Source organism: Prionailurus bengalensis, chromosome X (genome assembly GCF_016509475.1).
Source record: "Prionailurus bengalensis isolate Pbe53 chromosome X, Fcat_Pben_1.1_paternal_pri, whole genome shotgun sequence".
In the NCBI taxonomy this organism is placed as follows: Eukaryota; Metazoa; Chordata; class Mammalia; order Carnivora; family Felidae; genus Prionailurus; species Prionailurus bengalensis.
In genome coordinates this window covers 73,761,006-73,777,260 of record NC_057361.1, presented here as the reverse complement: position 1 = coordinate 73,777,260, position 16,255 = coordinate 73,761,006, and the positions used below count along the sequence as shown (strand labels likewise).

The window sequence follows — 16,255 nt, the reverse complement described above, 5'->3', positions numbered from 1 at the left end:
GTTTAAATCTGCAGGTGTCTTTAGGTCTAAAATTGGTTTCTTGTAGCCTTCCATTTTTTGTTGTGGCTGAGTAAAATTCCATTGTGTATTTTATATATGCAATCTTTTTCATCTATTCATCTATTCATAGGCACTTAGGAGCTTCCATATCTTGATTATTGTAAATAATTCTGCAATGAAAATAGGGGAGTACATAGTTTTTTAAATTAGTGGTTTTTTTTCTGCTAAATACCCAGAAGTAGAATTGATGGATTGTAGAGTAGTTCTGCTGTTTTTCTCTTTATTTTTAATTTTTGGTGGAGCCTCCATATTGTTTTCCATAGTTGCTGTGCCATTTTGTATTCACACTAGCAGTCCAAGGGGGTTCCCTTTTTCCATATGTATGTCAACATTTGCTTTTTATTGTCTTTTTGATGATAGCCATTTTGACAAGTGTGAGCTGATATCTCATTATGCTTTTGATTTACATTTCCATGATGATTAGTGATGTTGAGGTTCTTTCCATGTGTCTGTAAGATGTCTTTATGTCTTCTTTGGAGAAATGTCTATTCAGGTCTTCTACACATTTTTAATTGGATTGGCTGTCTTTTATTTTCAGTTCTGTAAGTCCTTTGTGTATTTTGTATATTAACCCTTTATTAGTTATATCATTTCAAAATATCTTCTCCCATTCAGTGTGCTGCCTTTTCATTTTGTTGATGGTGCTCACTGCACAAAAATTTTTCATTGTTGTGAAAGCTTTTTAGTTTGATATAATTTTATTTATTTTTGCTTGTGTTGTCCTTGCCTAAAGAGACAGTCCCACAAAAATATTGCTCAGATTTACATACAGGAGCTTAGTGCCCATGTTTTTTTTCCCATATTTTTTAATACTTTCTTGTCTTACATTTATGTCTTTAATTCATTTTGAGTCTTTTTTTATATGGTTTAAGAAAGTAGTCCAGTTTGTTTAATTAATTTATTTTCTGTGTGTGTGTGTGTGTGTGTGAGAGAGAGAGAGAGAGAGAGAGAGAGACTGAGAGACAGAGATGGAGAGAGAGAATCTGCTTAATGCAAGGGTTGATCCCACAAACCACGAGATCATGACCTGGGCTGAAATCAAGAATTGAACCCTTAACCAGAATGGGGCACTCCAGTCCAGTTTTATTATTTTGCATGTTGTCTAGTTTTGCCAACACCATTTATTAAAAAGTCTGTCTTTTTACCATTGAATATCCTTGATTTCTTTCTTGAAGATCAATTGAATAAGTATGAGTTTGTTTCTGGACTCTGTATTGTGCTCCATTTATCTACACGTCTGTTTTTGTGACAGCACCATACTGCTTTGGTTACTATAGCTTTACAGTATAGTTTTAATTCAGAAAGAATGATACACACGGCTTTGTTATTCTTTTTCAAGATTGCTTTGGCTTTTCAAGGTCCTTTGTGTCTCCATACAAATTTAGAATTCTTTCTTCTAGTTGTGTAAACAACATCATTGGTATTTTGATAAGGACTGCAACGAATCTGTAGATTATTTGGGTAGTATGAACATTTAACAATATAAATTCTTTCAATCCATGAACACAGTGTATCTTTGAATTTATTTGTTTGATCTTAAATTTCTTTCATCAATGTCTTATGGTTTTAAGAGTACAGGTCTTTTACCTTCATGGTTAAATGTATTCCTAGATATTTCATTCATTTTGATGCAATTATAATTTTTTTCTTAATTTCTCTTTTTGTCAATTCATTTTCAATTTATACAAATGCAACAGATTTATGTATATTAATCTTGCATCCTGCAGTTTGCTGAATTCATTTAGTAGTTCAAATAATTTTTTGGTTGATGTTTGATTTTTTTTAACGTTTATTTATTTTTGAGACAGAGAGAGACAGAGCATGAACAGGGAAGGGTCAGAGAGAGGGAGACACAGAATATGAAACAGGCTCCAGGCTCTAAGCTGTCAGTACAGAGCCCGACGCGGGGCTCGAACTCACGGACCACGAGATCATGACCTGAGCCAAAGTCGGCCACTTAACTGTCTGAGCCACCCAGGCACCCCAAAGTTTTATATTTTTAATGCCAAGCAGACTACCTTGCTTCAGATAAATTTTGCAAAATGCACTTAGTCATTTGCTCACATTTTCACTATAATTTCAATTAAACCATTTAATAAGATGAAAACTGACTAAGGTTCTAATCATATAATTGGAAAGAGACTAAAATTAAATTAATGCTGATGGTCAAAATCTCTTCCAATTTGCCTTCAATATTTTTCTATAAATATTAACCTTTATATCCCTTTATGTCTTTATAATTAAATTATTCCCTATAATAAATTTTTAGCTCTTACCTGAATATTATGACATTTATACCATATCTGAATCAATATATTTCTTTATACTACACAAAAAGAAATAAATACATTTTTAATGCATTTTACTTTCCATGTGATGTATTTTTTTCTGTATAAATTGTACTTGAATAATTCTGAAAGCTTTTCAACTGTAGGCTACTGATACATTGATCTCATCCTTTGTGAAATGGTGGTAATTGCATTAACCAATATTTTTAGAGCTGCACTTCTTGTCCACTAGCCTTGTAGCTAGACTGTTGTGGTCTCTGAGTGCCAGCAGATATAGCCGCAGACTTTAAGCCAGGAAACAAATATTTTTGTTTACTATTGTTGCTGTGCATTTTAATATACACTCAAGTGAACTTTCTTCTCCTGCAAATTACTTGGTCTTTAAAACAAAACTTCATTGTACAGTTCATGGAAATTACTTAATAAAGTTGAGCAGTTGGGTCTTACAAATAACAAATACTTTATAAAATGTGAAAGCAATTAATTTTATAGAAAGATATTCAAATTTATAGACGACTGTGCTTGAATAATGTGCACATGTTTCAGACCACCATTCTTACATGTAAATATTTATTCTCTGACAGAACTGAATTTCACACCTTAATAAAAATTGTTTCATTTCTTGGACCTTACAGACAAATATTAAACTATGAATCTGTTTGGGTCTATAATAAGTTAAAAGAAAGAAGGATGAATTCTTAGTACTAATTTTTTTTCTAAAAAAATTTAAAAGTTCTACTTTTTGTAGTAGAAGTTAAAACTCCTTTTATATAATTTATTTAACAGGGCAACACTAATAACTACAGTTGATTAGCTCACAAAATTGATTAGTTTATAGCTTGGTTAATATTTTATTCAATGCAACTATAAGTGACAATATGAATACTAAACTTGGAAGCAGAATACTTAGGTGGATCTTGATTCTGGAATTCATTAGATGTATGAAATTGAAAAAAAGCTGAGGGAGGTTATTTTTTCTCCTACACACTATGTACATTGTAGCATACCTTGTAGTGTGGTTTAAATAGAGAGGAGGCATTGATCCAGAATATCTTGTTTTGAATCATATTCTTGTGACTGAACAGCTACATAACTTTAGGGAAAAAATTAGGTTTTGCATGCCTTAGCTTTCTTATCATTGAAATAATGGTAATAAGATTCAATGGGGGAAGATGGCAGCTTAGGAGGACGCTGGGCTCACCGTGCATCCTGCTGATCACTTAGATTCCACCTACACCTACCTAACTAACCCAGAAAACCACCAGAATACTAGCAGAATGGAGTCTCTGGAGCCAAGCACAGATGAGAGGCTCACAGAAGAGGGTAGGAAGGGCAGAGAGGCGGTGCGCGCTGCACGGACTGGCAGGAGGGAGCCGGGGTGGAAGGGTAGCCTGCTGGCCAAGCAGAACCCCTGAGTCTGACTGGCAAAAGCGGAGGGGCCAGACAGAGTGTGTTCCGACAGCAAGCAGGACCTTACATCTGAGCCCCTGGACGACAGAGCTCAGTTTGGCGGGGAACAAAGGTGCTCACCAGCGCCATCACCCTCGCCCATCCCCTAGCCAAAATCCCAAAGGGAACGAGTCCCTGCCAGGGAACTTGCTTGCTCCGCCCAAACACCCAACGCTGTGCTCTTGCTGAGCCACACCTCCGGTAGCGGGTCTGACTCCCTCCCGCTGCCACAGGGCCCCTCCTGAAGTGGATCACCTAAGGAGAAGCGAGCTAAGCCTGCCCGCCTGCCCCCGTGCACCTTGCCTACCCACCCCAGGTAATACCCCAGATCCCCAGCACCACAAGCCTGGCAGTGTGCAAGTAGCCAAGACAGGCCACACCACCCCACAGTTATTCCCGCCCCTAGGAGAGGGGAAGAGAAGGCACACACCAGTCTGACTGTGGCCCCAACTGTGGGCTGGGGGCAGACATCAGGTCTGACTGTGACTCCGCCCATCAACTCCATTTATACACCACAGCACAGGGGAAGTGCCCTGCAGGTCCTCACCACTCCAGGGAATATCCAAAATGACCAAACGGAAGAATTCCCCTCAAAAGAATCTCCAGGAAATAACAACAGCCAATGAACTGATCAAAAAGGATTTAAATAATATAAAAGAAAGTGAATTTAGAATAATAGTCATAAAATTAATCACTGGGCTTGAAAACAGTATAGAGGACAGCAGAGAATCTATTGCTACAGAGATCAAGGGACTAAGGAACAGTCAGGAGGAGATGAAAAACGCTTTCAACGAAATGCAAAATAAAATGGAAACGACGACAGCTCGGACTGAAGAGGCAGAGGAGAGAATAGGTGAACTAGAAGATAAAGTTAAGGAAAAAGAGGAAGCTGAGAGAAAGAGAGATAAAAAAATCCAGGAGTATGAGGGGAAAATTAGAGAACTGATACACTAAAAAGAAATAATATACGCATATTTGGTATCCCAGAGGAGGAAGAGAGAGGGAGAGGTGCTGAAGGTGTACTTGAAGAAATCATAGCTGAGAACTTCCCTGAACTGGGGAAGGAAAAAGGCATTGAAGTCCAAGAGACACAGAGAACTCCCTTCAGACGTAAATTGAATCGATCTTCTGCACGACATATCATAGTCAAACTGGCAAAATACAAGGATAAAGAGAAAATTCTGAAAGCAACAAGGGATAAACGTGCCCTAACTTATAAAGGGAGACCTGTAAGACTCGTGACTGATCTCTCTTTTGAAACTTGGCAGGCCACGAGATCTTCAATATATTGAACAGAAAAAATATGCAGCCGAGAAACCTTTATCCAGCAAGTCTGTCATTTAGAATAGAAGGAGAGATAAAGGTCTTCCCAAACAAACAAAAACTGAAGGAATTTGTCACCACTAAACCAGCCCTACAAGAGATCCTAAGGGGAATCCTGTGAGACAAAGTACAAGAGTATTCCTTTGATTCCCAAACAAGACAGAGACCCAGTAAAAAAAAGAGAACTACAGGCCAATATCCCTGATGAATATGGATGCAAAAATTCTCAGTAAGATACTACCAAATCGAATTCAACAGCATATAAAAAGAATGATTCACCATGATCAAGTGGGATTCATTCCTGGGATGCAGGGCTGGTTCAACATTCGCAAATCAATCAACGTGATACATCACATTAATAAAAGAAAAGATAAGAACCATATGATCCTGTCAACCAATGCAGAAAAGGCCTTTGCCAAAATCCATCACCCTTTCTTAATAAACACCCTTGAGAATGTCGGGATAGAAGGAACATACTTGAACATCATAAAAGCCATTTATGAAAAGCTCACAGCTAACATCATCCTCAATGGGGAAAAACTGAGAGCTTTTTCCCTGAGATCAGGAACACGACAGGAATGCCCACTCTCACCGCTGTTGTTTAACATAGTTCTGGAAGTTCTAGCATCAGCAATCAGACAACAAAAGGAAATCAAAGGCATCAAAATTGGCAAAGAGGAAGTCAAGCTTTCGCTTTTTGCAGATGACATGATATTACACATGGAAAATCCAATAGACTCCACCAAAAGTCTGCTAGAACTGATACATGAATTCAGAAAAGTTGCAGGATACAAAATCAATGTACAGAAATCAGTTGCATTCTTATATACTAAAAATGAAGCAACATAAAGACAAATAAAGAAACTGATCCCATTCACAATTGCACCAAGAAGCATAAAATACCTAGGAATAAATCTAACCAAAGATGTCAAAGATCTGTTTGCTGAAAACTATAGAAAGCTTAAGAAGGAAACTGAAGAAGATATAAAGAAATGGAAAGACATTCCCTGATCATGGATTGGAAGAATAAATATTGTCAAAATGTCAATACTACCCAAAGCTATCTACACATTCAATGCAATCCCAATCAAAATTGCACCAGCATTCTTCTCGAAACTAGAACAAGAAATTCTAAAATTCATATGGAACCACAAAAGGCCCCGAATAGCCAAAGTAATTTTGAAGAAGAAGACCAAAGCAGGAGGCATCACAATCCCAGACTTTAGCCTCTACTACAAAGCTGTCATCATCAAGACAGCATGGTATTGGCACCAAAACAGACACATAGACCAATGGAATAGAATAGAAACCCCAGAACTAGACCCACAAACGTATGGCCAACTAATCTTTGACAAAGCAGGAAAGAATATACAATGGAAAAAAGACAGTCTCTTTAACAAATGGTGCTGGGAGAACTGGACATCAACATGCAGAAGGTTGAAACTAGACCACTTTCTCACACCATTCACAAAAATAAACTCAAAATGGATAAAGGACCTGAATGTGAGACAGGAAACCATCAAAACCTTAGAGGAGAAAGCAGGAAAAGACCTCTCTGACCTCAGCCGTAGCAATCTCTTACTCGACACATCCCCAAAGGCAAGGGAATTAATAGCAAAAGTGAATTACTGGGACCTTATGAAGATTAAAAGCTTCTGCACAGCAAAGGAAACAACCAACAAAACTAAAAGGCAACCAACGGAATGGGAAAAGATATTCGCAAATGACATATCGGACAAAGGACTAGTATCCAAAATCTATAAAGAGCTCACCAAACTCCACACCCAAAAACCAAATAACCCAGTGAAGAAATGGGCAGAAAACATGAGTAGACACTTCTCTAAAGAAGACATCCGGATGGCCAACAGGCACATGAAAAGATGCTCAACGTCGCTCCTCATCAGGGTAATACAAATCAAAACCACACTCAGATATCACCTCATGCCAGTCAGAGTGGCCAAAATGAACAAATCAGGAGACTATAGATGCTGGAGAGGATGTGGGGAAACTGGAACCCTCTTGTACTGTTGGTGGGAATGCAAACTGGTGCAGCCACTCTGGAAAACAGTGTGGAGGTTCCTCAAAAAATTAAAAATAGACCTACCCTATGACCCAGCAATAGCACTGCTAGGAATTTACCCAAGGGATACAAGAGTACTGATACATAGGGGCACTTGTACCCCAATGTTTATAGTAGCACTCTCAACAATAGCCAAATTATGGAAAGTGCCTAAATGTCCATCAGCTGATGAATGGATAAAGAAATTGTGGTTTATATACACAATGCAGTACTACATGGCAATGAGAAAGAATGAAATATGACCCTTTGTAGCAACGTGGATGGAACTGGAGAGTGTGATGCTAAGTGAAATAAGCCATACAGAGAAAAACAGTTACCATAGGTTTTCACTCTTATGTGGATCCTGAGAAACTTAACAGAAACCCATGGGGGAGGGGAAAGAAAAAAAACAAGAGGTTAGAATGGGAGAGAGCCAAAGCATAAGAGACTCTTAAAAACTGAGAACAAACTGAGGGTTGATGGGGGGTGGGAGGGAGGGGAGGGTGGGTGATGGGTATTGAGGAGGGCACCTTTTGGGATGAGCACTGGGTGTTGTATGGAAACCAATTTGACAATAAATTTCATATATTGAAAAAAAAAGAAATAATGGTAATAAGTCTTTTGAGAATTGAATCTGTGCTAATGTGTACAAAGGAACTAAAATAATACTTGGCATATACTAAGAAAAATAAAGTAATTTGTCACTATTTTTAGTGTTGCTGTTGATGGTAGCATCATTATTATTGTTTTTGTTCTTATTAAATATTGGATAAGCAGGTAAATTAAATATGGTCTTTGCTCCACACCACTCCTTTTTTTTTTATCTTTCCTACTTCTTTCTTATTGAAAATATTTTACATGCCACATTGTGTAAATTTAACGTGCACAACGTGTTACTTTAATACAGTTACATATTGCAATATAATTTCAATTATAGATATTTATTGCATTACGTAATTGTAGTAAAATAATGTCTATAACATACAGTGTATTATATTACTATAGCTTATTTACTACTCATTGCATATTTTTACCCTTAAACAACATGAATCTTATTCTCCCAGTCCTCGTCACCTGGTAAACACTATTTTACTCTGTTTTTTACATGTTTGAATTTTTTTTAGGTTCCACATATAAATGACGTTAAACAGTAATTGACTTTGTCTGACTTATCTCACTTAACATTATTTTCTCAAAGAGCATCTATGTTGCAAATAGCAAGATACCCTGTTTTCTTATTTCTGAATAATATTCTATTGTGTATATATACCACATCTTTTTTATCCATTCATCCATTGATGAGCATTTTGGTTGTTTCCATATTTTGCCTATTGCATATAATGCTGCAGTAAACATGGGAGTACATACATCTCTTCAAAATACTGTTTTCATTTCCTTTGGTTTTTACCCAGTAGGGGAATTACTGAATCATATGTTTGATTTATTTTTGGTTTTTTTTTTTTTTTTTGAGAAATCCTCATACTTTTCCATAGTGGTTGGACCCACTTATATTGCCATCAACAAAGCATAAGGATTCCCCTGTCACTACATCCTTGACAGCACTTGTTGTCTCTTGTCTCTTTGATGATAGCCATTCTCAGAGGTGAGAGGTGAGAGGTGATATATTGATTAGGGTTAAATTTTCATTTCCCTCATTAGTATACTGAACTCCTTTTCATGTGCCTGTTGGCCATTTTGCTGTACTCTTTATAAAAATGTCTACTGAGTTCTTCTCATTTTGAATCGTATTCTTTGTGTTTTGTTGTTGCTGTTGCATGAGTTCTTTATATATTTTGGATACTAATCCCTTGCAAACCAACATATGGTTTGCAAAAATTTTTCCCCATTCTGTGGGTTCATTCTGTTGTTTATATTGCTGTGCAGAAGCTTTTGATTTTGACCTAGTCCCATTTATTGATTTTTAATTTTGCTGTTTACGCTTTTGGCATCATGTCCATAAAATCATTGCCAAGACCAGTATTGAAGAGCTTGTTCCCTGTTTTCCTCTAGAAGTTTAATGGTATCAGTATTATATTTAAATTTGTGAGCCATTTCAACTAAATTTGTGAGTGGTGTGAGATAGGGCTCCAATTTTATTATTCTGCATGTATTTTTCTATTTTTCCTAACACAATTTGTTGAAGCGACTATCCTTTCCCCATTAGGTACTCTTAGCTCCCTTATTGAATATTAGTTGACCATATACACCTGGATATCTATTGTTTTCCATTAATTTATGTGTCTATTTTTCTGCCACTGTTTTTATTACTATGGTTTTGTAGTATAATTTGAAATCTGGAAGTATATTACCTTTAACGTTTTTATTTTTTTTCTCAGGATTGTTTTGTCCATTTAGGATCATTTGTGGTTCCACAGAAATTTTCTATTCATATAATTATATTCCTGTGAAGAATATTTTTGGTGTTTTGATGGAAATTCCATCAAATTTGTATATGTTTTTGGGTACTATGGTGATTTTAACAATATTAATTATTTTAATCCATGAACATGAGATGTATATCCGTTTGTTTGTATCTTTTTTTGATTTCTCTCAGGAAAGCTTTTATTAGGTCTTTCATTTCCTTTTTGTTTGTTTGTTTGTGTATTTATTTATTTATTTATTTGTTTTAATTTTATAGTGAGAGAGAGAATGAGTGGAGGAGTGAGATAGAGAGAGAGATTATCTTAAGCAGGCTCCATGTTCAGTGCAGAGCCCAGTGCAGGACTTGATCCCACAACCCTGTAATCATGACTTGAGCCAAAATCAAGAGTTGGCCACTCAACTGACTGAGCCATGCATGTCTTCCTTAATATTTTATTTTTTTTTTAATTTTTTTTCAACGTTTATTTATTTTTTTTGGGACAGAGAGAGACAGAGCATGAACGGGGGAGGGGCAGAGAGAGAGGGAGACACAGAATCGGAAACAAGCTCCAGGCTCTGAGCCATCAGCCCAGAGCCCGACGCGGGGCTCGAACTCACGGACTGCGAGATCGTGACCTGGCTGAAGTCGGACGCTTAACTGACTGCGCCACCCAGGCGCCCCAACGATTATTTATTTTTAAGAGACAGAGTGCAAGCAGGGGTGGGGCATAGAGAGAGGAAAACACAAAATCTGAAGCAGGCTCCAGGCTCCGAGCTGTCAGCACAGAGCCCAACGTGGGGCTCAAACCCAAGAACCATGAGACCATGACCTGAGCTGAAATCAGATATTTAACTGACTGAGCCACCCAGGTGCCCCATGACTCTTGATCTTGGTGTGGTGAGTAAGCAGCTGATCTTTAATTATTTGCTTTTCCAAGCCAGTCAGTGCTCCAATTCACCTGTGAAAATAGTATCAGCGATGTCCAGTAACCTAAACTTCTACCTGCAACAGGCAGTGATGAGTCTTAATGATGTGATGCAAAGTAGGCTTAGTCATTACTAGGTCTCATACTGAAATTTGAAGTAGGGAAAACCGAGTCAGTTTGGAACTTGATAAAGGAAACAAGGACACTGGGATGGGTAAATAAGGAAGCAAACAGTTAAATATAATACATTATCTTACTTTCTATGAATGTTTAAAATTATATTTGGAAATTGCAAAAAATATATATAATATCATATAATGTGGTTCTCTAAATATGAAGGAAATATTTATTTATTTATTTATGTATTTATTTAAATATGAAATTTATTGCCACATTGGTTTGCATACTACACCCAGTGCTCATCCCAACAGGTGCCCTCCTCAATGCCCATCACCCACTTTCCCCTCCCTCCCATGCCCCTTCAACCCTCAGTTTATCCTCAGTTTTTAAGAGTCTCTTATGGTTTACCTCCTTCCCTCTCTGTAACTTTTTTCCCCTTCCGCTCCCCCATGGTCTTCTCTTCAGTTTCTCAGAATCCACATAGGAGTGAAAACATATGGTATCTGTATTACTCTCTATGACTTATTTCACTTAGCATCACACTCTCCAGTTCCATCCACTTTGCTACAAAAGGCCATATTTCATTTTTTCTCATTGCCAAGTAGTATTCCATTATGTATATAAACCACAATTTCTTTATCCATTCATCAGTTGATGGACATTTAGGCTCTTTCCATAAGTTGGATATTGTTGAAAGTGCTGCTATAAACATTGGGGTACAAGTGCCCCTATGCATCAGCACTCCTGTATCCCTTGGGTAAATTCCTAGCAGTGCTATTTCTGGGTCATAGGGTAGATCGATTTTTTAATTTTCTGAGGAACCTCTACCCTGTTTTCCAGAGCGGCTGCACCAGTATGCTTTCCCACCAACAGTGCAAAATGATTCCGGTTTCTCCACATCCTCTCCAACACCTATAGTCTCCTGATTTGTTCATTTTAGCCTTTGGGGATGTGTCAAGTAAGAAATTGCTGTTCCTGAGGTCAGAGAGGGTTTTTTCCTTCTTTTTCCCCTAGGGTTTTCATGGTTTCCTGTCTCACTTTTAAGTCCTTCTTCCATTTTGAGTTTGTTTTTGTGAATGGTGTAAGAAAGTGGTCTAGCTTCATCCTTCTTCATGTTGCTGTCCAGTTCTCCCAGCACCATTTGTTAAAGAGACTGTCTTTTTTCCATTGGATATTCTTTCCTGCTTTGTCAAAGATTAGGTTAGATGGTCATACATTTGTGGGTCCAATTCTGGGTTCTCTATTCTATTCCAGTGGTCTATGTGTCTGTTTTTGTGCCAATACCATGCTGTCTTGATGATGACAGCTTTGTAGTAGAGGCTAAAGTCTGGGATTGTGATGCCTCCACTTTGGTCTTCCTCAAAATTACTTTGGCTATTTGGGTTTTTTGTGGTTCCATACAAATTTTAGGATTGCTTGTTCTAGCTTCAAGAACAATGCTGGTGCAATTTTGATTGGGATTGCATTGAATGTGTAGATAGCTTTGGGTAGTATTGACATTTTAACAATATTTATTCTTCCAATCCATGAGCAGAGAATGTTTTTCCTTTTCTTTATATCTTCTTCAACTTCCTTCATAAGCTTTCTATAGTTTTCAGCATACAGATGTTTTACATCTTTGGTTAGGTTTATTCCTAGGTATTTTGTGCTTCTTGGTGCAATTGAGAATGGGATCAGTTTCTTTATTTGTCTTTCTGTTGCTTCATTATTAGTCTATAAGAATGCAACTGATTTCTGTATATTGATTTTGTATCCTGCAATGTTGCTTAATTCATGTATCAGTTCTAGCAGACTTTTGGTGGAGTCTATTGCGTTTTTCATGTATAATATCATGTCATCTGCCAAAAGTGAAAGCTTGACTTCGTTTTTTCCAATTTTGATGCCTTTGATTTCCTTTTGTTGTCTGATTGCTGATGCTAGCACTTCCAACACTATGTTAAACAGCAGCGGTGAGAATGCACATCCCAATCATGCTCCTGATCTCAGGGGGGCAGGACTCAGGTTTTCCCCATTGAGGATGGTATTAGCTGTTGGCTTTTCATAAATGGCTTTGGTGATTTTTAAGTATTTTCCTATGTGTCCGACTTTCTCAAGGACTTTAATGAAGAAAGAATGCTGAATTTTGTCAAATGCTTTTTCTGCATCAATTGATAGGATCATATGGATCTTATCTTTTCTTTCATTAATGTGATGTATCACATTGATTGAATTGCGAATGTTGAACCAGTCCTGCATCCCAGGAATGAATCCCACTTGATCATTGTGATTAATATTTTTATATTAAGTGTTGCATTTGATTTGCTAGTGTCTTGTTGAGAATTTTTGCATCACCATTCATCAGGGCTATTAGCCTGTAGTTCTCTTTTTTTGCTGTGTCTCTGTCTTGTTTGGGAATCAAAGTAATGCTGGATTCATTGAATGGGTCTGGAAGTTTTCCTTCTCTTTCTATTTTTTGGAACAGCTTAAGAAGGATAGGTATTATCTCTGCTTTAAATGTCTTGTAGAAGTCCCCTGGGAAGCCATCTGGTCCTGGACTCTTATTTGTTGGGAGATTTTTGATAGCTGGTTCAATTTCTTTGCTGGTTATGGGTCTGGTCAAGCTTTCTATTCCTTCCTGAGTTTTGGAAGTGTGTGGGTGCTTAGGAATTTGTCCATTTCTTCCAGGTTGTCCAGTTTGTTGGCATATAATTTTTCATAGTATTCCCTGATAATTGCTTGTATTTCTGAGGGATTGGTTGTCATAATCCCATTTTAATTCATGATTTTATCTATTTAGGTCACCTCCCTTTTCTTTTTGAGAAGCCTGGCTAGAGGTTTGTCAATTTTGTTTATTTTTTCAAAAAACCAACTCTTGGTTTCGTTGATCTGCTCTACAGTTTTTTTAGTTTCTATATTGTTTATTTCTGCTCTGATCTTTATTATTTCTCTTCTTCTGCTGGGCTTAGGCTGCCTTTGCTGTTCTGCTTCTAGTTCCTTTAGGTGTGCTGTTAGATTTTGTATTTGGGATTTTTCTTGTTTCTTGAGATAGGCCTGGATTGCAATGCATTTTCCTCTCAGGACTGCACTGCATCTCAAAGCGTTTGGATTGTTGTCTTTTCTTTCTTACTTATTTCCATATATTTTTTTTAATTTCTTCTCTAATTGCCTGGTTGTCCCATTCATTCTTCAGTAGGGTGTTCTTTAACCTCCATGCTTTTGGAGGTTTTCCAGACTTTATCCTGTGGTTGATTTCAAGCTTCATAGCATTGTGGTCTGAAAGTGTTTATGGTATGATCTCAATTCTTTTACACTTATTAAGGGCTGTTTTGTGTCTCAGTATGTGATCTATCATGGAGAATTTTCCATGTGCACTGGAGAAGCAAATATATTTTGTTGCTTTGGGATGCAGAACTCTAAACATATCTGCCAAATCCATCTGATCCAATGTATCATTCAGGGCCCTTATTTCTTTATTGATCCTGTGTCTAGATGATGTATCCATTGTTGTGTGTGGAGTATTAAATACCCTGCAATTACCACATTCTTATCAATAAGGTTGCTTATGTTTGTGATTAATTGCTGTATATATTTGTGGGCTCCCATATTTGGTGCATAGACATTTATAATTGTTTGGTCTTCCTGATGGATGGACCCTGTAATTATTATATAATGCCCTTCTTTGTCTCTTGTTACAGCCTTTAATTTAAAGTCTAGTTTGTCTGATATAAGTATGGCTCCTCCAGCTTTCTTTTGACTTCCAGTAGCATGATAGATAGTGCTCCATCCCCTCACGTTCAATCTGAAGGTGTCCTCAGGTCTAAAATGAGTCTCTTTTAGACAGCAAATAGATGGGTATTGTTTTTTATCCATTCTGATACCTTGTATCTTTTCGTTGGAGCATTTAGTCCATTTACATTCAGTGTTATTATAGAAAATTATGGGCTTAGAGTCATTGTGATGTCTGTAGGTTTCATGCTTGTAGTGACATCTCTGCTACTTTGTGGTCCTTGCAATATTTCACTCATAGAATCCCCTTTAAGATCTCTTGTAGGACTGGTTTGGTGGTGATTAATTCCTTCCATTTTTGTTTCGGAAGACCTTTATCTCTCTTTCTATTCTGAATGACAATCTTGCTGGATAAAGGATTCTCAGCTGCATATTTTTTGCCGTTCATCACATTGCAGATTTCCTGTCATTCCTTTCTGGCCTGCCAAGTTTCAGTAGATAGGTCTGCTACTACCCTTATGTGTCTGCTTTTGAATTTTAAGGTCCGTTTATCCCTAGGTGCTTTCAGAATTCTCTCTTTAGCCTTGTATTTGGCCAGTTTCACTATGATATATCATGCAGAAGATGAATTCAAGTTACGTCTGAAGGGAGTTCTCTGTGCCCCTTGGATTTCAATGCCTTTTTCCTGCCCCAGATCATGGAAGTTCTGATCTATTATATGTTCAAGTACACCTTCAGCCCCTTTCCCTAGAGAGAATTCTTCCCTCGGATTTCCTATGATATGTATATTGTTCCTTTTGATTGCATCACTTAGTTCTCTAATTCTCCCCTCATACTCCTGGATTTTTTTAATCTTTTTTTCTCAGCTTCCTTTTTTCCCATTACTTTATCTTCTAATTCACGCATTCTCTCCTCAGCCTCTCCAAATCATGCTATGGCCACCTCCCTTTTATATTGCATCTCATTTATAGCATTTTTAAATTCCTCATGACTATTTTTTAGTCCCTTGATCTCTGTAGCAATATATTATCTGCTGTCATCTATACTTATTTCAAGCCCAACAATTAATTTTATGAGTATTATTCTAAATTCTTGTTCCATTATATTGCTTAAATCGGTTTTGATCAATTCGTAGCTGTTGCTACTTCCTGGAGTTTTTTGTTTTTTTTTTTTTGAGTAGAATTCTTCCGTTTTGTCATTTTGGCTAGCCACCTCCAACCTGCAGCATTTCCCCTGTGCAACCAGGAGAATCTTGTGTTGGTGGGCGGGGCTGCAGTCAGAACCAATGTCTGCCACCAACCCACTGCTGGGGTCACAAGCAGACTGGTGTGTACCTTATCTTCCCCTCTTCTGGGGGCAGGACTCTGTGGAGTGGTGTGGCCCCAATTGGGCTACTTTCACACTGCCAGGCTTGTGGTGCTGCTTCAATGGGTTCTGGCCAAAGGTGTATTAGCCAGGGTGGATCAGCAAGGTGCACAGGGGCAGGAGCAGCAGGATTAGCTAGCTTTGCCATCATTGGTCCCCCACAGGAGGGCCCCTGCAGCATCGGGAGGGAGGCAGGCCTGTTGAAGGTATGCATCCACAGAAACACAGCGTTGGGTGTTTGCTCGTGGAAACAAGTTCGGTTATGGGAACTAGTTCCCTTTGGAAGTTTGGCTTGAGGATGGGACAGGGAAATGGCTCCTTCCAGCACCTTTGTTTCCCTGTCAAGCTCTGTCCTTCCAGGACTCAACAACTCTCCCTCCTGGCATCCTCTTACCCTCCCCGTTCTCCAAGAGCAGAGCTGTTGACTTTTAAAATTCCAGATGTTAAGTCCTGCTGGTTGTCAGAAACTCACAAATCCCGGCACCTCTGGTTTTGCAAGCCAGACTTCGGGGGCTCTGTCTTGCCTACTGGGATGCCCCTGCACCACCTGGCTCACTCCTGCCAGTCCGTGTAGCACCCAATGCCTCTCTGCTGTTCCT

At 38.1% G+C, this 16,255-nt stretch overlaps 1 protein-coding gene across 1 annotated transcript in view; it reads right to left on the bottom strand.

Annotated features, from left to right (window-relative positions):
• Positions 1 to 15,804, bottom strand: part of KLHL4 (kelch like family member 4) — a 321,514-nt gene extending 305,710 nt beyond the window's left edge. Inside the window, 1 exon segment of the mRNA XM_043569993.1 lies at positions 15,626 to 15,804. Within this exon segment, the coding sequence (XP_043425928.1) occupies positions 15,626 to 15,804 (179 nt within the window).
• Positions 15,805 to 16,255: the final 451 nt, after the last annotated feature.